The following is a 20,351-nucleotide window of genomic DNA, read 5'->3' as shown; positions in this document are numbered from 1 at the left end:
CATAAAATGCTACGAATAAATAAAAATAAACCGAAACGACTAAAAGAAAATGCTATATTATTGTATACATTGCTTCTGTTGCACAAACCTATTAACCACCGACTTTGTTGTGTGACTCTATTATTTAATCAACTTCCTCCATAGAACCGGCGGCTTCCTCGAGAGCAGGAGCATCAGCTTCGGCTGAGGCGGCGGGAGCAGGCTCAGCGTCAGCGTCGATGGAAAGACCAAGAGCGATCATTCGGTTGATTCGTTGAGCAAAGTCTTGAGGAGCGGTGAGAGTGAAACCGGAAGTAAGGAGAGCAGTCTCGAAGAGCAAGTAGGTGAGATCTCGAACGGTCTTGTCGGATTTGTCTTCGGCGACTCGTGACTTGAGCTCCTTGATGATTGGGTGGGTGGGGTTCAACTCCATGGTCTTCTTACTGGCCATGTAAGAGGACATAGAGGAGTCTCGGAGAGCTTGAGCTTTCATGATTCTCTCCATGTTAGAGGACCAACCGAATTGACCAGTAACGAGAACACACGGGGAATCGGTGATTCTGTTGGAGACGATGACTTTCTCGACCTTCTCACCGAGGTTCTCCTTGATGGCGGAACAGAGACCTTCGAATTCCTTAGCTTCCTTCTCCCTAGCCTCCTTCTCCTCAGGGGTCTCTTCAAGTTCAAGACCTTCCTTGGAGACACAAACGAGTTTCTTACCATCGAACTCCTTGAGTTGAGTGACGGCGTATTCGTCGATGGGGTCAACGAGGAGCAAGACCTCAAAACCTTTCTTCTTGAGGACTTCGAGGAAAGGCGAGTCCTTGACGGCATCGAGGGATTCACCGGTGAGGTAGTAGATAGATTTTTGGACCTCGGGCATTCGAGTGATGTAATCCTTGAAGGAGGTCATCTCGTCAACGGATTTGGTGGAGTGGAATCGAAGGAATTCGGCGATCTTGCTTCGGTTGGTGGCATCTTCGTGGATACCAAGTTTGAGGTTCTTGGAGAAGGCAGTGTAGAACTTGTCAAAGTTCTCCTTGTCCTCAGCAACTTCAGAGATGAGCTCAAGAGCTTTCTTTACGAGGTTCTTTCGGATAACCTTGAGAATCTTGTTTTGCTGAAGAGTCTCTCGAGAGATGTTAAGAGGGAGATCTTCAGAGTCGACAAGACCAACCATGAAGTTGAGGTATTCAGGGATAAGGTCCTCGTTGTCTTCGGAGATGAAAACTCTTCTGACGTATAGTTTGATGTTGTGTCTCTTCTTCTTGGTTTCGAAGAGGTCGAAGGGAGCTCGTTTGGGGACGAAAAGCATAGCCTTGAATTCAAGTTGACCTTCAACGGAGAAGTGCTTCACGGCGAGATGGTCCTCCCAATCGTTGGAGATGGATTTGTAAAAACTGGCGTATTCCTCTTGGGTGACTTCGGAGGGGTTTCTAAGTAGTCGAAAAATCAGCTGCCAGCTCTGCGATTGACGTATGAGCTCATACTCACCTGGTCCAGATAGGTTTTTGCTTGTTCAACTCCTCGTTCTCGGTGGTAGTCTCCTTTACCTTCTTGGTCTTTTTAGTCTTCTTGGCGGAGTCTTCGTCCTCAACTTCCTCGATCTTGTTCTCACCCTCCTTGACTTCTTCCTCATCCTCAACTTCCTTCTCGGTCTCCTTGGTGACGACAAGTTGGATAGGGTAAGAGATGAACTCGGACTATATGCGATGTCAGCTTAGGTTCACCTGTCAAGTGTGAGGGAGACAACTTACGTGTTTCTTGACGATCTCTCGGATTCTCTTCTCTTCGAGGTATTCCTTGAGGTCTTCCTTGATGAAAAGTTTCATCGAGGTACCTCGACCAAGTCGTGGTCCATCAACGTCTTCAGTGATGGTGAAGGTACCACCTGCGGCAGACTCCCAGATGTATTGTTCGTCGTCGTTGTGTTTGGTGGTGACTTGGACCTTTTCGGCGACAAGGTATGAAGAGTAGAAACCGACACCGAATTGACCTGTGATAGCGGTGATATGTCAGATTCCTCGTCTACGGACAGAATTAGAATGAAATTAATTACTCACCAATCATACTGATATCGGCACCGGAAGAGAGAGCTTCCATGAAAGCCTTGGTACCGGATTTGGCGATCGTACCAAGGTTGTTAACGAGATCGGCCTTGGTCATACCGATACCGGTATCTCGGATCGTGAGGGTACCTTCCTCCTTGTTGGGAGTGATTCGGATGTAGAGGTCTTTCTCAGAGTCGAGTTGAGAAGGGTCTGTGAGAGCGGCATATCTGATTTTATCGAGAGCATCGGAACAGTTGGAAATCAATTCTCGAAGGAAGATTTCTTTGTTGGAGTAGAAAGTGTTGATGATCAAGTCGAGAAGCTGAGAAATCTCGGCTTGGAAACCAAAGGTCTCTGATTGTCCAGACATTTTGAGCGTAGGTATCTATCTATCCGGTCAATGACAAGGGAGACGATCAGTGACTGTTGCACGAAGGCGAATCTTTTCCCTTGAGACGATGCGGATCGACTTACTAGGTAAAGAGGTAAAAGTGATGAAAATGGAATGGAATGAGATGAAACTGATACAGGTGTCTAGGTCTACGTTATAGCAGATTTTTGGCTGATGTTTTGATGTTATGATCAGGTGGAAGAGTCTGTCTGAAAGAAGAGAAGAGGGAAAGAGAAAGGTGAATGAAAAGGTGGTGAGATCAAGATATAAGACTGTACGTTGAGTGAACTCGGGGGTGTGTAAGTTATGTATGCATTGATTTACCAGGAATGACTGGAAGATTCCACAACACACTCTCTAAACGGGAGGATCATTTAAATAAACGAAGCAAGGGAAAAAAAGAAAAGTTCTAACAAGAACACCCATCGGAAGCAATCAACGTTGACACCCGGGGATCACAAAACCCACGTGGTGAGCCCGGCCATGAGAACAGTAGCCAAGTTACTTGTCAAGTAACTACGCATACTCGTAGTTACTCGTAGTTACATGACTCATTAACATAACCTCACAGACAGAGGAACGCAATAACACAGACATACATATACAGATCACTGATCACTCACTCACCCGTCAGCGGGCAGCCTAGCAAACTTGCACCATGGCAACCTGGACAACTCTGCTCACCCCTCCCCCCGATGTCTCCCCAGAGGTCAAACCTCCCTTGACCACAGATCAGGAAGCAAAGTTGAACAGTCTGATCGACCATTTCGGAGCTCCAGGTTTCACTCTTCCCATCAAGCAGCATGCGGAGGAGAAAACAGGCCTAGGTGATCGGGAAATGATGTTCTTGGTACGCGAATTCATCAGGTCGCTATCACGAGGTTCAAGTCCCATACTGATGTTAACAACGTACTCATAGTCAAAGGAAACCTTGGTAAGGTGAATCATCTCAACTCTGTGCGACTATGTACGAAGGATGCAGCACTCACAGGACAGATCATCAATCTTCCAGGTTCCTAGTCGGTGAGCCTACATTTCACAGTGTCATTCAATCGAACCCATCCTGATGCAGACCATCTGAACCAGCAACGAAGAACGACCTTCCAGCTACCATCGCTCGACTAGGGGATTGTCTACTTTGGAGACGTACCGAGGATATCGATAACCTCCAGCGCATGTCGGAAGAATGCTCGGAGGAGGTGAATATATCCTTTTTTGCTCCCTATATAATGTTCACTCATGACACTCTCGCCGTCTGTATAGTCAAAGACGGGTAAAAACCTCGCATTGGGTTTTTCGAAAAAGGGTCAACCCATAATCACATTCTTTGTCAACTGTTCTTTTGTCTCCCTCGATAATGCAAAGGCAGTTGAGGGTTTCACCGGGCGTGCACACCCTATGGTAAGATTCTTCTGACACCTTGGCCTGATACAAGCTAATCGCGTAAGTCTAGGTTTACATGCTGGAACGGGCGAAGGATCTCATGTGTGCTGGTGTAACGTAGGTATCCATTTCTTGCTTCTCCGGGAGAAGCGACGCTCATTGCCCGTTTACATAGGCATACATTCGTTGTATTCAACTGGTCAGGCAAAAAATCGGGTCCCTCTTTACCATTATCAGTGAGACCCACCACCTTCTCTGTCAGAACGCACATGCTAAGCATGAGATGATCAGGTCATCAAATCCACAAATCACATTCTTTCCAACTACTATCCTGAAACTCTTGGTCTGAGCGTTTTTCAAAACATGCCTTGGGTATTCAAGACTCTGATAAATCTCGTGTGGCCCTTTGTCGATCCGATAACCAAGAAAAAGGTCAAATTCGGTACCATTGAGGGTCAAGAGATTGTCAAAGAAGGTGATGTCGACCCCAGCCAGCTACTCAAGGATGCCGGTGGTAGCGTCGATGTAAGTTGACTCTGTCATGCAACCGAGAAGTGTCGGCCGGCTGACGAGTACTATCATAGATTCCATACGATCATGCAACCTACTGGCCTGCAGTTTTGCAGACCTGCTTGAAATTTCGAGCGGAAGAAGAGGAGAGATGGAGAGCGTTGGGTGAACGTCAAGTCGGCCGAGAAGAAAAACTCTTCAAACGACCTATACCCTCTTCTCAGTGATGTTATCTTACGAGAGACTTGTCTATGGATCCTAGTGATGATCGACTTGCTTTGATACTGCATATAGATTAATAGAGTTGCCTTGATGATCCCATGTCCCTCACCTGATTCATGCATGCATGCATGATGAACGATGCATGGCATGTGTGTTTTTTCCTTGTGTTGTCTGATGTCTGGTATGGGTCAAAGTGAATGACCCTGAATGAGTGCAATAGTGTAGTCAAATTACCCTGGTTTGCATCATCATCCCGATATTGGAAAAAACTGCCATCTGAATCCAGCAATCGACTGACCTTTACTACTTGACCTGAATGCACACCATTCAACAGCGGTGGTACAGCCAACAGCTCGGGATCATCGACAAGTTGACCTACGAATGAACAAACCAAAAGTAAAAAAAAGAAAACACCTCGTCAATCAATACGATCAATAAAGTGGTGTGTTTCCACACATTGACCATTAAAGGTTGAAAACGACTCACACTCAAAAAGTCTACTTTGACGTCAAATCCCAAATCCAACCTTTATCCTTTATCCCTCCGACGCCACCAAACATCAACTCAAAATACTTCAAATCCCTATCACCCGTCATCTGCAAAGTCAGTCGTGGTGCTCTCGATCTCTCAGTGTCATCACCTGCCACTTGGTTCATTATCAATTATTGCTACATACCCAGCTGTATCGGCCGAGTACACCACATTCTCAACCATGTCAGACACGAAGGGACAAACATCGACATCAACGGCAAAGAAGGTCGAGGATAAGCCTGCAGCCTCCTCGTCATCAACAACTCCTGTCAATCCAGAAAGTACTGAGAAGACCACCACGCCGGATGTGAAGAAAGAGGAAGAGAAGCCAGAGGTCAGTGCGCTAGTCCTTCCCACCCATGATAATGATGTGCATGATGACGAGAGAGGGGAAATGGATGGTGCAAGCTGACATTGATCGTATAACAACACTCAACTATCTCTGTTGATCTCGATCCAACACAACCACCTCTCTACTTTCGCTTCAATCGAACAGCTCGAAGAAGATGTGATTGATATGGAGACATTTCAACAGATCATGGATATGGACGAAGAGGAGGAAGGTGATGATGAAGATGGGGAAAAGCATGCATTCTCAAAAGGGATCGTTTGGGGTTATTTTGAGCAAGCCGAGGCTACCTTCAAAGATATGGAAGCTGCTATGTGAGTGGGCACCACTTTGTCGTCAATCACCTGCACGATACCAGCTCCATACTGATGATCAATCATTCATGTGCCTCTCTTCTCGATCGCTTGTTCGTCATTTGATTCCCACCAACAACATCAACGTACGACAATCAACTCATTGTTCATGATCCGACGAATGTCAAACATCCCTGCATGTCTTCTCTTGATGTTTCTCCTGAACTGCTCATCCTTGTCATCATCGACACTCGTCATCCCCTGCATGCCACTCACTTCGCAACGCATCTACCTCTTTGGCATTTTACCAACTGATCATCAACGACAGTGTCGCTGAAGATCTGACCAAACTCTCTTCTCTCGGACACTTCCTCAAAGGCTCATCCGCCGCTTTGGGTATAATCAAAGTCCAAGCTTCGTGCGAGAAGATGCAACACTATGGTAATTTGAGAGATGAAGAAGCAGGTGTGAGCTTGGGTGCTCCCGAGGCATTGAAGAGGATCAAGGAGTTGTTGACCGCTTGTAAGAAGGATTATGAAGTGGCGAAGAACTGGATGGAAAACCTCTATGAGGAGGATAAGTAATACTACGAGACACGCAAGATGGTTCATTTCTGATGTCTTTTCTCAATTTGAGAGGATTTGTTTTTTTGGTCTTCCACTTTCCACATGATAATCGTTCTTAGCGTTTCAATTTTCGGTTGTCACCTATTCTTTCCCCAAACCAATTAATTCTTTTACTTAACTGTAGCATTTTCATATCGTTGGTCAGAAGAAGTAGATTAGTCAACAAAAAGAAAGTATTCTATCTGTGTAGAGCTTTTTAGAGGATGTCTGTGCATATGAATACGAAAGAATCTAATACCCACACCAAATCGCATCAAGCAAAGTACAACTCCGCATTGTTAATAAGTCGAATCACTAATCTCCAGGCTCCTCTTTACCCATCACAGCACTTTCCTCGCCTTCAGCTCTTTCTTCCCATCCACCTTGAACACGTATCACCCCTTCTTCGATCTGACTATTCCTGACCAGACGTTCTCCTATATCCATTATACTTTCCGGAACATCATCTAGATCTTCATCATCATCGTTCATCCTCGTTAGGCCACTACTCTGATCGCCTGCTGGACGATTGACAGACGGTAATCTCAGACGACCTTGTCGCAGCGCTTCTTCATACGCCTCGTGCGCCTCTTCATCTTCTTCATCCTCATCAAACGGCGTATCCCGAGGCATGAATAATGGAGTTTGACTCGACCGTCTACGACCAGTACTCCCGCTTGGTCCAGGGGTCGAGCTATCCTCCCTTCCAAACGGAGTGACCGACGCTGTGCCTCCTCTTCTGGAGTTGGGAAAGGCCGAGACAGATCGACTGGCATTCCTCATATTGGGCTCGGCCACACTATGCGAGCGACGTTGACCACCTGAATCTAGGGATAGAGATGTCGAGGAATATCGTATAGCACCTGTTCCCTGCTTCGATCTCGATCTTGATCGAGCAGAGGCGATCGAAGCGGAACGGGAGGAAAGTCTAGACGATGGAGGAGCGTATTGAGAAGGTGGTAGAGGGGGGTACGGCTCGATTATCAGTACAAGCTGTACAGACGAGGTGCCGAATCCTGAACACTCGACATTAGCTTCACATATCGACAATCAATGGTACTGAGCTACTCACCCTTATATGATACATCCACGTCGGGTTTCCAATCCTTGATATTTGTCTCTTCCAACGATTCCGTTCGATCAGCATCGTAATCCACCGGCTCGGCTTTGACCTGAACGCCATCTTGGTCGATGGCATCTTCATTTCCATTATTTACATTTTGCAAAGCGGGTGGGTTGGCTTCATCCACTTCCTCCAACTCGGTTGCTACAGATCTGGACCTTGTACGAGCTCGACGAGGAGCTTTTGAAGATCGACCGGATGAGGACGGCGCTTTACGCTTTGAAGGCGATGGTTCTGGTATGACCTCGGGAGGAGGCGTGGGAGGACGAAGCGAGAATGATTTTTCCTGCACATTTTATTAGCTTGTCTAATGGTAGACGATATGACAGGCTTTGGATTTATTTACCTTTAGCAAAACCACTTCCGTTCTGGTTGTGGTCCGCAAGAAGTAACAGAATTGATATCCCTCTGTAGCGAGGACTTTGGTCAGCTGCACGATCGGGTGACAGTCGATGACTGAAGCCTTAGCTCACCTCCCCTTTCCACATGTACTTTGTGCTTCTTCTGACCTCGAGCGGTGAAGAGCAATTCTGTCATCCTGCAGATATGGACATCCGATCAGTCTTAAAATAGCTTTAATGGCAAACAATCACTGACTTCGGCTGCAAAGCACCTATGACTAGTTGGAGTACTCGTTCGGACATCCAGTCGACCTAAGGACTGCCGCGTGAGCATGATCACTTTACATGGAGCAGGCTGACACACTGACATGTCGCTCGTCCAGATACAGGAATAGAGGGATAACTCGATAATTCGATGCCCCGAGGTAAAAAGCATTTCGTGTGGAGAAGTGCATGTTAGGGCCTACTTGCTCGTGGACCTCTGCTGTCGGCTCTTCACAACTGTCTACTGTCGAAGGGAGCGACCCTCGATCTCTCTCGTGAAGCTGCACGTAAGAATGAATGGATGGACGGACGGATGGATGGATGGATGGATGGGATGCCAGATGTGACTGACTAACAGTCACCTTATGAGTCATAGTCTATCTATCTTCCACCTTCCACGTCATCACTTCTCTCGCCTGCTCCACGTGGTATCAATGATCGGCGGGATCAAAATAAAATAAACGTCAGATTCCGCGTAGAGTGAGATAGCTGGTTCCTCTTCCTCGCTGACGAATCGTGAATGGTGAACTCATCGTCATTCATCGACCTACACCTGTACATCGTCAATCTAACTCACGCACTTACTTCCCTCTCACACCTGTTCTCATCACCAAACATGTCAGCCCCAGCATCGGATCCCCCTCCTCCACCTCAAACCCCGGGGAACGGCGACAATAAGCCAGAGGAAGTCGCTGTATCCACTTCCAACGGAGAGAATCAGGATACCATCCCATCAGCAGACGCACCCGCCGCTGCTGAAGACGTTCAGATGGAAGAAGAAAAGACGAAAGAGGATGATTTGGAAGATATACCAGAAGGAGTGCTGAGTGTGAGTCCGTCAGACAAGAATCGTTCTCGTCTTGCCATCGGTAGCTGATTTGCATCATCAGTCCGATACTGCTGATATCAAGATGCAAACGCGTATGATCGACAATGAGATCAAGATGATGAGGCAGGAGTCGTTGAGACTGGGACATGAGAGGGAGCAGATGACTGATAAGATTGGTGATAACATGACAAAGATCAAGCAAAACAAGGTGTTGCCTTATCTGGTATCGAAAGTGGTTGAGGTAAGTAGTGGTGTCCTGCCCATCCGTACACACCGAACTGAACTGATGTATATCGCCCCTATAATGATAGATTTTAGACGTTGATGCTGAAGAACAAGAGGGAGCCGCTCATAACGAGCAAAATGCCAAGAAATCCAAATGCGCTGTGATCAAGACGTCAACCAGACAAGTGAGTGGAAGCCACCCCTGCATTTTATAAGCCTGTGCTGACATGATTCAACCTAAGACCGTTTTCTTACCCATCATTGGTCTTGTTCCTTACGAAGAATTACGTCCAAGTGACCTGATCGGTGTCAACAAGGACTCATATCTAATCCTCGACAAATTACCTGCTGAATATGATGCACGAGTCAAGGCGATGGAAGTTGATGAGAGACCAACGGAGACTTACACAGATATTGGTGGTTTAGACAAACAGGTTGAGGAGTTGATTGAAGCTATGTAAGTAATATTCTGCCTTGTAATGATGTATGTTAAAAATCTCCCAGTGTGTTGCCTATGCAACAGGCCGATAAATTCAAGACCCTCGGTATCACCCCACCCAAAGGTTGTCTGATGTATGGACCTCCTGGTAAGTCAGGCGCCGCTGAGTAATGGGTAAGAGCTTATCAGATCTTTAGGTACCGGTAAAACCCTTCTTGCTCGAGCCTGTGCTGCTCAAACAAACGCATGTTACCTAAAACTTGCTGGTCCCGCTCTTGTACAGGTAAGTCATACGCCAGTTTGTCAACCATGTGCTGGACTGATCCTCTCTTCAGATGTATATCGGTGATGGTGCCAAATTAGTCAGAGACGCCTTCGAATTAGCCAAAGAGAAAGCTCCTGCTATCATTTTTATCGATGAGTTGGATGCTATCGGTACAAAGCGATTTGACAGTGATAAGTCGGGCGATCGAGAAGTACAGAGGACGATGTTGGAGCTGTTGAATCAGCTGGATGGTTTCTCGAGTGACAGTCGGATCAAGGTATGCTAAATTTGCATTCATATCGTCAAACTCGTAGCTGATCTGAGGGCCACCACCAGGTCATTGCTGCCACAAATCGAATTGATATCCTCGATCCTGCTCTTCTCCGATCAGGTCGATTAGATCGAAAGATTGAGTTCCCCTTACCTAACGAATCAGCCAGAGAACGTATCTTGCAGATCCACTCCAGAAAGCTCAACCATCACGGTGTCAAGTGAGTATGCTATCGATGTAACAGAGAAGCAGCCAAACTGATTCGCGTCGTAGCTTCGAGGAGCTGGCAAGATCAACAGAAGATATGAATGGTGCTCAGCTCAAGGCGGTATGTGTAGAAGCGGGAATGGTATGTTTTCTTTTTTTCATTCATGTGATCGTAGGTGGAGCTGACTTGCAAGTGTAGTTGGCGTTACGTCAAAATGCTACCCAGTTGTCTCACGAACACTTTCATGGAGGTATCCTCGAAGTACAAGCTCGTAAAGCCAAGGAGCACCACGTGAGTTGTCACAGTTGCTATGCCCGACCACAGAAAAAGCTGATGTTTGGGAAATATACAGTACTTCGCATAAACATGTAGATGATAATGATTATTATTATTTCGAGCCTTCCGTAGCATATGTAGATGTATATCATGCGTTTGAATATGGCTATGATGTGTGCATACATAACTAAAGGGTTGATCATGTCGCATAATGAAGGTCCACTGGGCGGTTTTATCTGATAAAACTGATCACCGCCGGTTCACACGTCCCAGGAATTTCTCGTATGTGACCGGTTGAACAACAACAACAAAGAACATCTCTTGATCATTCCTTGGCTACGACCCATTGCATTCGCACACCATCATGTCGACCCTACCTCCTCTAGCGGCCATATTCTTGACGCATTTTGACGATATCAAAGGTCAATCTGTTATATTTTATGCTTCTTTACCAAGTGAGTCATTCTTATACAGTCCCGATTTCAGCCAGTTAACCTGTTGACAAATACCTTGCATTCGCTAGATCTACCAGCAGAGACCATCGAACATGCGACTCTGCCTTCCGGTCTACATGCACTTGACTCTGATCTTGTGCTATTTGTCCATCATGATCTTCCTGGTGCAGGGGTGTTCCGGAATAGATTGAGCGATGAAAGTAGCAGAGGAAGAAAGATGGGTACTTTGGGTGCCGTGTTAGGTGAGAGCGCTTAGCGCAGAGTCAATGTGTACATCATGCGGAGCACTGATGGGTGGCTTGTTGGTCGTCTTAGCCAATCCCGCCGTTCCTTCAGATCCCTTCTCCCTGCATGATCCTCTGTCGGCATTGTTCGATCAGCTGGAGAGTCTAGAGTCATCGCCTTTCGCACCTTCCACATCGACATCACCTTCCAACGCGGTTTCGATTCTTGCCAAAGTATGGCACGATCATCGTGCTGATTCCCGTCCGGGGTCTTCTACTAATGTCAAAGGAAACGGGAAAGAGGCCGTCAGGGGTATAAGGCAGCTGGTAGACGGACGAGCGAGGCCCGTAAGTCTAAAAAAAATCGAAGAGTGTATAGTAGATACTGATCACGGACTTGATCTTCAGACTGAACATCCTATCGCGTGGATGCCCTCGTTGTTGGGAATCTTAGGTCCATCCATAGTGCCAGTCTACAAAGCTGCTCTCTCAGGTCAAAGAATCGTACGTGATGAGAAAGTTCAGATAACGTCACAACTACTAACATAGGTCTCTCCATCAGATACTCTACTCTACTCCTCCTCTACTCCCTCTTGCAGCTTTCGCTTGGTGTATATGGTCGATGTCTCTTTCTCCTCCTTCAACGCCTGATGCAGAACCTTCCAAATGGATAGGTAACGTGGGACTTATGGATCTTACCGAGCTGAAGAAACGAAAGGGCGGATGGATCGCTAGTGGGTTCTAGATTCGCTGTTTCCCAAGTGCATGTACATGCATGCTGACAGGTTATTCTCGACATAGCTACATCGGATGCAATCTACAAATCTCATCATGCAGCTTATGACATGTTCATCGACCTCTCTTCCATCCCACTCTCATCTTCACCACCTCACGGTGAAAACACTCCTACAACTCCTACACCCCATATTTTCTCGACATACCATCAACCTAATAACGTACCTGTACCCATCACATACTCGTTCTCCGATCTACCTTTATACAGATCGTTGCTTCTCCTGACGTCTTCCCCTCCAACTGTACACGCAGGAGTGAGTAAGACGGGCGGGTGGTGGTTATTAGCTTTTGAATTACTAGAGAGGGCTTGGAAGCTCTGTATGGGAGTTTGCGACTTCGCCGTGGGAAGAGCGCACCTGGGCGATCAGGGTCACCTTAGGCTTGATGAAGGTGAAGAGGATGCTAGGTTACTGGATGAAGACGACGAGATTATCAGCGATTTAGGTGGGGAAGAGGAGACCGATGAAGATCCTGAAGATGAAGCTATAAGAAGAGGGAAATTGATCCTGAGACAGCTTCACCACAACACTTATCATCTCCATTCAAAGTTGAGGAATACTATCGATGCTCGACCTCGAGGTGAAACATCACGTACAGCCCCTCTGAATCAGACGGAAGTGAGACAGCTGGTAGGAGGTAAATGGCCTCTTGGCGGTTTAGAAGGTGAAGGACAATTCTGGAAGGATATTGCGAGAGTATGGGGTATGACTGCGGATTTAGAGGAGCAGGATTTATAATGGCTTGGATGAGACTATAGGTTGTATATAGATAGAGATGTAAATTAGAAAAAAATGGCGAGTCGCTTCGCTAATATGCATGAATAGATATGGCACAAGTCTAGATACGTTATCACTGACGTTGTTCGATGATACTGTTGTATTCGGTTTTGCTCAATCTCCAAGGTACACCCGAATTGCTCCAGAATTCTTCTGGATCTTCATCCTATTCCCACCCATCGCACATCAGCATCAAAGGTTGAGGTTGGATGTGCAGTCTAACTCACCGCATCGAGATTCAGCACGGTAGCAATCTGCTGCAATCTCGTAAACTTATCTCGTGCACGACCAAAGGACGTCTGAGCAGAAAGGTAATTCGCTATAGCCCGAACATCTCTCTCAAATCGGATTGCACCAAGCTGAATAGCGTACAGATTTTCAGCATGCAAAGATACAATTGTGGCATTCAAGACATACCTCGGTGAATCGCATTCCCTGGATCATTTTCTCCCATGGTCTGACAAGCACCTCGACAGTCAGGTTGAAAAACGTTTGATAGTTGTGATCGGTGAAAGTGTCCTGAACAGCAGTTGCACATCCTAATCAGCTTCTCCGACAGGCCGGCTTGCAAGAATCTCACATACCTTATAACCATCGACCAGGCTTTCCCAAACTCTGATGAACCTCTTCCGTACGAGATCCAACTCATCGGCTTCAGCGAAGGTATCTTCGTCGAGTAGATAAGTAACATCCTTGTAACAGTCATCCAGTAGCCCTCGCAATCGTGGTTTGGTCAACTGGTTGAACAGTTGCTCGAGACCGGCCTATGAAGGGGTCAATCAATGACTGATGGGTAGATCGTCGTATACTCACCTTGCCCGTCGATCGGAATCGATTTGAGATATCTCTCAATGTCTCTATCTCATCTGTGACCGGACGTATCTCGGTCTTCAAGAACACTTGTGGTAAATTTGCCAGGGTTTCATCAAGCAATCTTTCCATATAATCTGCCGATACGTCGAGATCATTGAGATGTATCTTTCATAATATCAGCTAGCCGCGAGGGACAAACATGACTTCGTCACTCACTATGAAGGCAGACCTCTGATCACTTTCCCTCTTGTCTTTCTCCGACCCTCTATCTTGCGCAGGTGCTTGACCGACATACACCGCATCCATTTTTTTCCTGATGACACCCGTGTAATCTCTTTCTATCACCTCGGCCAGCTTCTGACGCATAGATCTAAGGGTTGCCATAGATCCACAAGACAGTAGTCGACCGAGCACGAGCTTGAGTAAGTAGAACGTATCGTCAAGGATAGAAGACAGATGGGGGCGCGATGAAGTGTCAGGGGAGTCGAGTCGGTGGGCCTGTATGGTGATGAGTCAGTGGATGATCCGTAAGTAGGCAAATAACATATGCTGACCTTCTCTATACTCATACGAAGGAACCAGAGCTCTAATGGCTCATAGTAGACCTTGAGCAGGTTCTCAATCGCTCTCTGACTACCCGATTGTTCGATCACGTTCATCTGTGGTCGATGTTTCTCGTCATTTATTAGGCTTTCCGGCTTTGTGTCCTCTTCATTATCATCGCTATCATCATCCTAAAACCCCACTTCAGCTTAAACATCGTAGATACGATGTGTCCAGATTACTCACAACTATGCGGCTCCAGACGAACCGCCTGAATAATGCCCATCGACCACCCAATGCTACCAGCTCTCCTAATACCCTGTCAACATCTCGAGGATCAGGTCCTTCTTCCTTTTCCTCAACGGCCACGGGCTGCACTGGCTGATGAGCTCCTTTCTTACCACCTTGAGCGTACGACTGAAGTAAGGTCGACGCGGAGGATAAGTTTGGAAGAGCAGCTGTTGTGGTGTTGGCCAAGGAAGCGAGAGACAGTTGTTGAACAGCAGGGTTATTCAGGGAAGCGAAAAGGGGTGGAAGTAGTGATGGATTATGTAGTAATGGGAAGCTCGATTGCTTTGTATCTGAAATCTGCCGCAGATAGGTCAGCTCGGGTGATGAGAGGAATGGATTCAGACTTACTAATCGTCCGACACGTCGTTCCTCCTCCCATCCTTCGACCAAATTCCGCACTACCCTATCACTTTCGCCCACCAATCGACCTACAACGGTCCTCATTCGTCCTTTACCATAGTACTTATCGACCACTGGCTGGTGCTGATCAATTATATGGGCAATCGCCTCGAGAAGGTTGGTAAGTGACGTCAGGTAGTACAGCGGTGACGATGCTGATATCATCAGCGAGATTAGCGGGTACAATGACGCCATCGGCACACTAGCTTCACTCACATTTGCCAGCAGTGAAACTTCTGCCCTTGACCAAGCCCACTACAAAATCTCCATACGCCTCCAATCCCTCCTCCTCTGCTCCTATACCTGGCCAAAGTCGGAAGAACCGACTGACATTCTGCTCGTCTTTCCGTTCAGCTGCAGCGTCGAATTCTGTCCTGAACGTGTGCAGTAAGATTTCCCGTAGCTCCTGTAATGTCTGAGCTGGTGGCAATGGATACTGAGGAGTAGGCTAAGTCTAGATATTAGCTTGTACAACTCATACATCCATTGAGTGGACTTACCACCACTCCACCAGCGAAACCTCCTTCTATCACTTCTTTCCTGACCGACATTGCTCTACGACAGGCTCTCGAGGCCGATTCCCAGTCTGATTTCGCTATTGCAGCAGATAGAGTGTATAAGGCGTTCTGGTGAGGATAGTTTTAGTATCAATGTTATGTTACGACGATAGCTGCTCACCTTCAACTCCAAGACCTCGGTGACAATATCTGTGGCTTCTCTTACTCGTCCAACTTCTTCATCCAATCTTCGTACTTTGCCTCCAACACGTTCGCTCGTTTCCCATACTCTAGTCACCCGTTCTACCAGTCCCTCGTCTGGCCCATCATACATATCATGACCATTTGATTGTAATCCAAGTCCTTTTGAATTTGGATACGCACTCCGACTTCCATCAACTTCTGCTGCTAAAGAGCCAACTTCTGAGCCCAACTCCCTCAGACGAGAGAGCGCAGAGTCTATCTGAGCTCTATCAGCTACGAGAGCATTGAGTGATAACGAAAGCTCTGCTTCTCGCTTTGTGAGTAGAGCCAATTGGGCTGCAATCTGCTCGGGATGGGTGATTGCTCGAGGAGCGAGCTGTGTGGGGAAAGGTGGTCGGTTAGGTTGAGGTTCTGGTACGATAGGGGAGGGGGCTGCTGAGAGGGGCATTCTCGACTAGGTTTTCTATTCAGCATTGAGTGGAAGAATGTGCTATTCGCCCTGCTGCTGAGATCGGACGTAGACTTGGTATGATCAATCCAATATGCACATTCATATGATATATTTTATCTGCTCAGTCACAGGATGTTATACCTACCTACTCGCGTTGTTGGCTTTGGCATGCACATCCCACGTGACTGGATGAGATGCATTACAAGGTATTGTGTAATCCCAATTAGCGGAATCAAAGTGACCCTCGGGCATCCCCTAATGGGTGATTAGGATCTTGGTGATACAAGTGTTGAATTCAAGGTGATCCATGACCGAACACGGTTATTTATGCATTCATGCATCTGTAATCAATCTTATTTGGTCACCTCTTCACTCAGTCCGTCGTATTTGTTTTCATCCATTTGATTCGATACACTGCAACCTCACAGTCTTATTCATCTCATTGCAGTCCCATCGCTGTTAATCCTCTTCAGCAAGAGCATCATGTCGGCCTTGGACCCCTCACTCAGCATCAACACGATAATGGCAGCTGGTCTGACGGATAATCCCGCTCACAACACGGCACAATCGGCTTCGTCAGCGGCTCTGTCAGATACCGATATACCCAAAGTCCTAGCTCGTAATGCAGCCTGTCACCAGTGTCGGTGAGTCAACGTTCTCCTTGTTGTATGCGATATCCGCTGAAATGGTCTTCTGTCTTTCAGCAAACGGAAACTAGTGAGTACATATAGTCTTCTACGTGACGAAGTGAACGTGCTGACATTGGCCCAGAAATGCGATGCCGTCAGACCGATCTGTACGAACTGTCAAAAACCAAGGCAGCGCGGCATCAACAAAGGTGATCATGTATTGGAGAGTGAACCTTGTTCATGGGATGAACCGAAAGAACCGAGTGCTAGAACCCGTCGAAGGAGGGAATCAGCGAAAAGACAGGCATTAGCAGCAGCACAAGAACGCAGAGAAGATCAGCAGGATCAGGAAGTCAGTGTGAAGAAAGCAAAGCTCAACGAGCTCGAAGGTCGTATTGGTGAGCTCATTTGCTTCCTTTCAGGCCCGAATGTGAGTACTTACACATTATCTTCCAGCCGCCTGCCACGGCATTCTCGAAGGGCAAAAGCAAGAGCTGGAACACTCGAGTTTCGATGTTACCGATAATGCTGCTCCTCATCTTGGTCAACCCTCGCAGTCTGCCTCCAACGGGGGTTACAATTACATGCCGTCGACATCTAATCTTCAATATGTACAAAATGTTCCTACCTCCAACGGACAAACGTCCATGTCGGCATCGACAACAGGATCGGTAAACCCGGCGCACCAACAATATCTCCCAAGCCAGGGCAATTGGCAAGATATCTCGTCGTTCTATATGGGTGGAATTGGTCTCGAGTCTCCCGGAAAGGACTTGTCAGCGAATCAGACGTTCAGTGACCCATCTCAGTCAGACCCGTTGTCGGGCTTCTTCGATCTGATCTGGCCAGAGTAGGTGAAATCTTAGCTTCGACGGTGAACGTTGCTGACACCCTGTCTAGTTGGCCGAAGGATCTCCCGAAGTACGAAGTCGTCGAAGTAAGTACCTCGTCAAGGTCGCATATATTCATCTGACATTTGGTCTTCAGCATATGGTGCGGGTCTTCTTCGAAAAGGTTCCCACTCTGCCCAAGATGCTCAACAAGAATCAGATACTGCAGAACCTGATGTCACCACCTACTCATCGTGATTTCCCCGTGAGTTATCCATAATCTGATGAGCATCAAACAATACTTATCACCTCGATTTTCTTGTTAGGCTCAACCATTGTTGCATGCCATTCTAGCTGTAACATCGAACTTCATCTCTGAAACCTCCTTGGCTGCGAGAGCATATTTCCCCGTTGGCGCTTCCTCCGACGAATTCACTCATCCAACCAAAGACTTTGACGGATCTGCAACGGAGCCACACTTCAATTTCACTAGCTCTTCAGCAGCCCGTAAACTGGAGACGACAACGCCCTTGAGTCGATTTCAGTTATGGCATCGTCGAAAAGCATTTCAAACGTTCTCTGCGCGTATCGACCGAGGTGATAAATTCCTGCATTGTATGCAAGGTGAGTTTTCTATCACAAGCTTTCAGACCTATCTGCATAATGACTGATGATCATTGTACCACCAGCCTATATCATCGCTACTACGGTTGACCAATATAACGCTTGGTGAGTGGCTCGAAGTGTCCCAAAGATTGAGTGAACGAGCTCATCCGTACTGCAGGTGGACCGATCTATGGATGGAATCTGGAGCATGCATAAGAATGGCCACTCCCATGCGTCTCAACGAATCTCCCAGTATGCCGATCTCATGTGAATGCATGAACACAGCTAACTCGCTTTCGCAGACGTGCCTCAAAACGCTCTATCCCGAGGCGTCAACTCGCTTTTGCCTTCCGCGGCGAGTGATATGGACCAAGCGGAAAGAGATCGGACCTGGTGGTACGTATATCCCTGTTCGCATCACTCGAGATCGCAGCTGAAGCTTGCCCGTCTTCAGGATGGCATACATCTTGGACCGTTGCGGCACTGCTAGTACGACCTGGCCAAGTGTGAGCGAATTTCGTTCTTCAGATGGCTTCGAGATACTGATGTCACTTCGATACAGTCTCTAAGCGAGGATGAAATTACCGTTGAACTGCCGGTGCTGCAGGCTACCTATGACATCGGACATGGCGAATTGACAGGAGTGCAGTCGTTACAGTGAGTCTCACGGTGTCCTTGTTAGGAGTGCTAGGCTAATGAATTTAATGACATAGATCTCCTGATGTATATACTAATCGTAAGTCAACGTGTGTTTATTAGACGACAAATCGCTAACTCTCGTAACCATTTCAGATCCGCCACGACATCGTGATGTGAGTGTTTGAACAGTACTGTCGCGAGCGAAGGATGCTGACGGTTTCACAGAGTTTCTGCCTTTTGATCAAATCGTTGAAACTGTTTACAGAGGTGCAGCTCTTCTTCCGTCGGTATAGCAGAGGGACCCATAGTATTGCGTGAGTCCATCTTGTCCTACTGCTATGCATGTGCTAATTAACTCCGTGGACGATGCATAGCGGATATCTCTCTCATCCATCCTTCAGAGTACTCTTGTCTCAGATTAACACTTTCAGGATGAGCCTTCCACCAGAGTTCCGACGTCCTACCTCCTTCAAAGCTAATCAAGGGGTCGAAGCCTTGGACAGAGATCTTATTCAAACTCTCTGGGTTCTCCACACGTACGTTCAAAACCCTAGATAACCAATAAGAGCTATCTTGCTGACTTTCGGTTAGTGCAAGCATTTGCTTGGGGGAACCCTTGGTCACTAAGGATACTTGGACTCATGAAGGAGCTCGTATGACGCTTGCTGCTATACGGGCAGCTTTGTCCCTGTTATATGATAGTGAGTGCCCTCGCTCAAAGCGTGAATCAAAACTAATCGATGTATCTCCTCAGTCACTGCCACCAGTTACGATTGTCAGTATCCGAACATGCAGTCTTATCACGGAAGATGAATACCAGCTGACTGTGCGATTCAGTGACTCTGTTCGGTCCTCATTGCTCTTTCACTTGGTCTTTGGCTGCCAGAGGATTGCTTAGATTCGTCGAGGCAGCTTCTCAGGCTGGTGATCCTGTATCAGCTTCGGTCTTCAGATCAGAAGTAGAGGTTTTCCGGTAAGTGTGGTCTCTCTTGCCCTGTCATGAAAAAACGACACTGATCTCTCTCTCAGGCTCGCGCTTCAGAGATATTCGGAACGATTCCCAATTGCAGTCAAGCATTTGCGAATTGTCGATGATCTTCTCGCACAAATGGAGGTCCAATCAAGCGACAGAAAACCTCTTACTGTTCTGTACTCGTGAGTAACTAAGGCCACTTCCAAATTGTCATTCGCATCACCTTTCTGACCATTGTCTGGATAAGTTGCTCCATGGAAGACATCGTCGCATCTGGTCGACCTGTGGGGGCATACGCTACGGTCTCAGAAACGGCTTCTACTCAGTCAATGGTCACTCCTGGCGGTCCCAGCGGATTCACGCCCGACTCACACGGTCCCACAATCTCACCGGCGAATGACCAACCTCGTTCAAATTCTGACCAAAATGTCAAACCGGGTGACGACATCAGTAACACGATGCCTGCTCCGTCGGTGTTGGTGGACAGGGGATTCCAGCAATCGTGGAATATCAACAGTTTCAGTTTCGACATCAATGCGATGGTTAGTATGTTTGAAAGCAATGGGGCGGAGTTTGATGGTTCACAATTCATCATGCCAACGCAATAGTCGTTGCTGCAGAGTATATCTTGCTATCACATAATCTTGGCTTTTTTTTGTATTCTACGAACA

General features: G+C 47.1%; 8 protein-coding genes across 8 annotated transcripts; 5 read left to right on the top strand and 3 right to left on the bottom strand.

Annotated features, from left to right (window-relative positions):
- Positions 1-124: 124 nt before the first annotated feature.
- Positions 125-2,400, bottom strand: I203_106659 (uncharacterized protein; the record flags this gene model as incomplete). The annotated part of the gene is made up of 4 exons (XM_019150101.1): positions 125-1,415; positions 1,474-1,682; positions 1,737-1,975; positions 2,043-2,400. 4 exons carry the CDS (start codon positions 2,398-2,400, stop codon positions 125-127), a joined length of 2,097 nt encoding a protein of 698 aa, XP_019000429.1.
- A 679-nt stretch (positions 2,401-3,079) lies between these two features.
- I203_106658 (uncharacterized protein) lies at positions 3,080-4,541 on the top strand (the record flags this gene model as incomplete). The annotated part of the gene is made up of 8 exons (XM_065518014.1): positions 3,080-3,271; positions 3,341-3,360; positions 3,494-3,620; positions 3,685-3,822; positions 3,875-3,921; positions 3,980-4,040; positions 4,096-4,329; positions 4,389-4,541. 8 exons carry the CDS (start codon positions 3,080-3,082, stop codon positions 4,539-4,541), a joined length of 972 nt encoding a protein of 323 aa, XP_065373318.1.
- Positions 4,542-5,248: 707 nt separating this feature from the next.
- Positions 5,249-6,293, top strand: I203_106657 (uncharacterized protein; the record flags this gene model as incomplete). Its single annotated transcript, XM_065518013.1, has 3 exons — positions 5,249-5,401; positions 5,564-5,730; positions 6,038-6,293. 3 exons carry the CDS (start codon positions 5,249-5,251, stop codon positions 6,291-6,293), a joined length of 576 nt encoding a protein of 191 aa, XP_065373317.1.
- A 336-nt stretch (positions 6,294-6,629) lies between these two features.
- On the bottom strand, positions 6,630-8,233 carry I203_106656 (uncharacterized protein; the record flags this gene model as incomplete). The annotated part of the gene is made up of 6 exons (XM_019150104.1): positions 6,630-7,330; positions 7,387-7,723; positions 7,784-7,845; positions 7,911-7,975; positions 8,035-8,090; positions 8,147-8,233. The coding sequence occupies 6 exons, from the start codon at positions 8,231-8,233 to the stop codon at positions 6,630-6,632; spliced, it is 1,308 nt and encodes a 435-aa protein (XP_019000432.1).
- A 425-nt stretch (positions 8,234-8,658) lies between these two features.
- I203_106655 (26S protease regulatory subunit 6A-B) lies at positions 8,659-10,643 on the top strand (the record flags this gene model as incomplete). The annotated part of the gene is made up of 11 exons (XM_019150105.1): positions 8,659-8,871; positions 8,933-9,112; positions 9,183-9,281; positions 9,339-9,553; positions 9,601-9,683; positions 9,733-9,818; positions 9,871-10,077; positions 10,137-10,291; positions 10,345-10,420; positions 10,478-10,570; positions 10,632-10,643. The coding sequence occupies 11 exons, from the start codon at positions 8,659-8,661 to the stop codon at positions 10,641-10,643; spliced, it is 1,419 nt and encodes a 472-aa protein (XP_019000433.1).
- Positions 10,644-10,919: 276 nt separating this feature from the next.
- I203_106654 (uncharacterized protein) lies at positions 10,920-12,766 on the top strand (the record flags this gene model as incomplete). Its single annotated transcript, XM_019150106.1, has 6 exons — positions 10,920-11,010; positions 11,079-11,252; positions 11,326-11,582; positions 11,643-11,738; positions 11,797-11,968; positions 12,036-12,766. The coding sequence occupies 6 exons, from the start codon at positions 10,920-10,922 to the stop codon at positions 12,764-12,766; spliced, it is 1,521 nt and encodes a 506-aa protein (XP_019000434.1).
- Positions 12,767-12,878: 112 nt separating this feature from the next.
- I203_106653 (uncharacterized protein) lies at positions 12,879-16,000 on the bottom strand (the record flags this gene model as incomplete). The annotated part of the gene is made up of 12 exons (XM_065518012.1): positions 12,879-12,971; positions 13,033-13,164; positions 13,223-13,324; positions 13,390-13,569; positions 13,619-13,783; positions 13,835-14,116; positions 14,173-14,352; positions 14,408-14,749; positions 14,801-15,006; positions 15,068-15,299; positions 15,352-15,477; positions 15,530-16,000. 12 exons carry the CDS (start codon positions 15,998-16,000, stop codon positions 12,879-12,881), a joined length of 2,511 nt encoding a protein of 836 aa, XP_065373316.1.
- Positions 16,001-16,486: 486 nt separating this feature from the next.
- On the top strand, positions 16,487-20,288 carry I203_106652 (uncharacterized protein; the record flags this gene model as incomplete). Its single annotated transcript, XM_019150108.1, has 21 exons — positions 16,487-16,647; positions 16,708-16,720; positions 16,775-17,030; positions 17,089-17,482; positions 17,533-17,569; positions 17,620-17,727; positions 17,789-18,086; positions 18,152-18,191; positions 18,247-18,320; positions 18,371-18,464; positions 18,523-18,574; positions 18,631-18,725; positions 18,782-18,804; positions 18,861-18,880; positions 18,933-19,021; positions 19,082-19,243; positions 19,299-19,408; positions 19,462-19,482; positions 19,545-19,680; positions 19,737-19,862; positions 19,928-20,288. The coding sequence occupies 21 exons, from the start codon at positions 16,487-16,489 to the stop codon at positions 20,286-20,288; spliced, it is 2,670 nt and encodes an 889-aa protein (XP_019000436.1).
- Between the last annotated feature and the right edge of the window lie 63 nt (positions 20,289-20,351).

This window comes from Kwoniella mangroviensis, assembly GCF_000507465.2.
Source record: "Kwoniella mangroviensis CBS 8507 chromosome 1 map unlocalized Ctg02, whole genome shotgun sequence".
Taxonomy (NCBI): domain Eukaryota; kingdom Fungi; phylum Basidiomycota; class Tremellomycetes; order Tremellales; family Cryptococcaceae; genus Kwoniella; species Kwoniella mangrovensis.
Note: the sequence above shows the minus strand (reverse complement) of the source record. Positions and strands in the feature narration are given on the sequence as shown.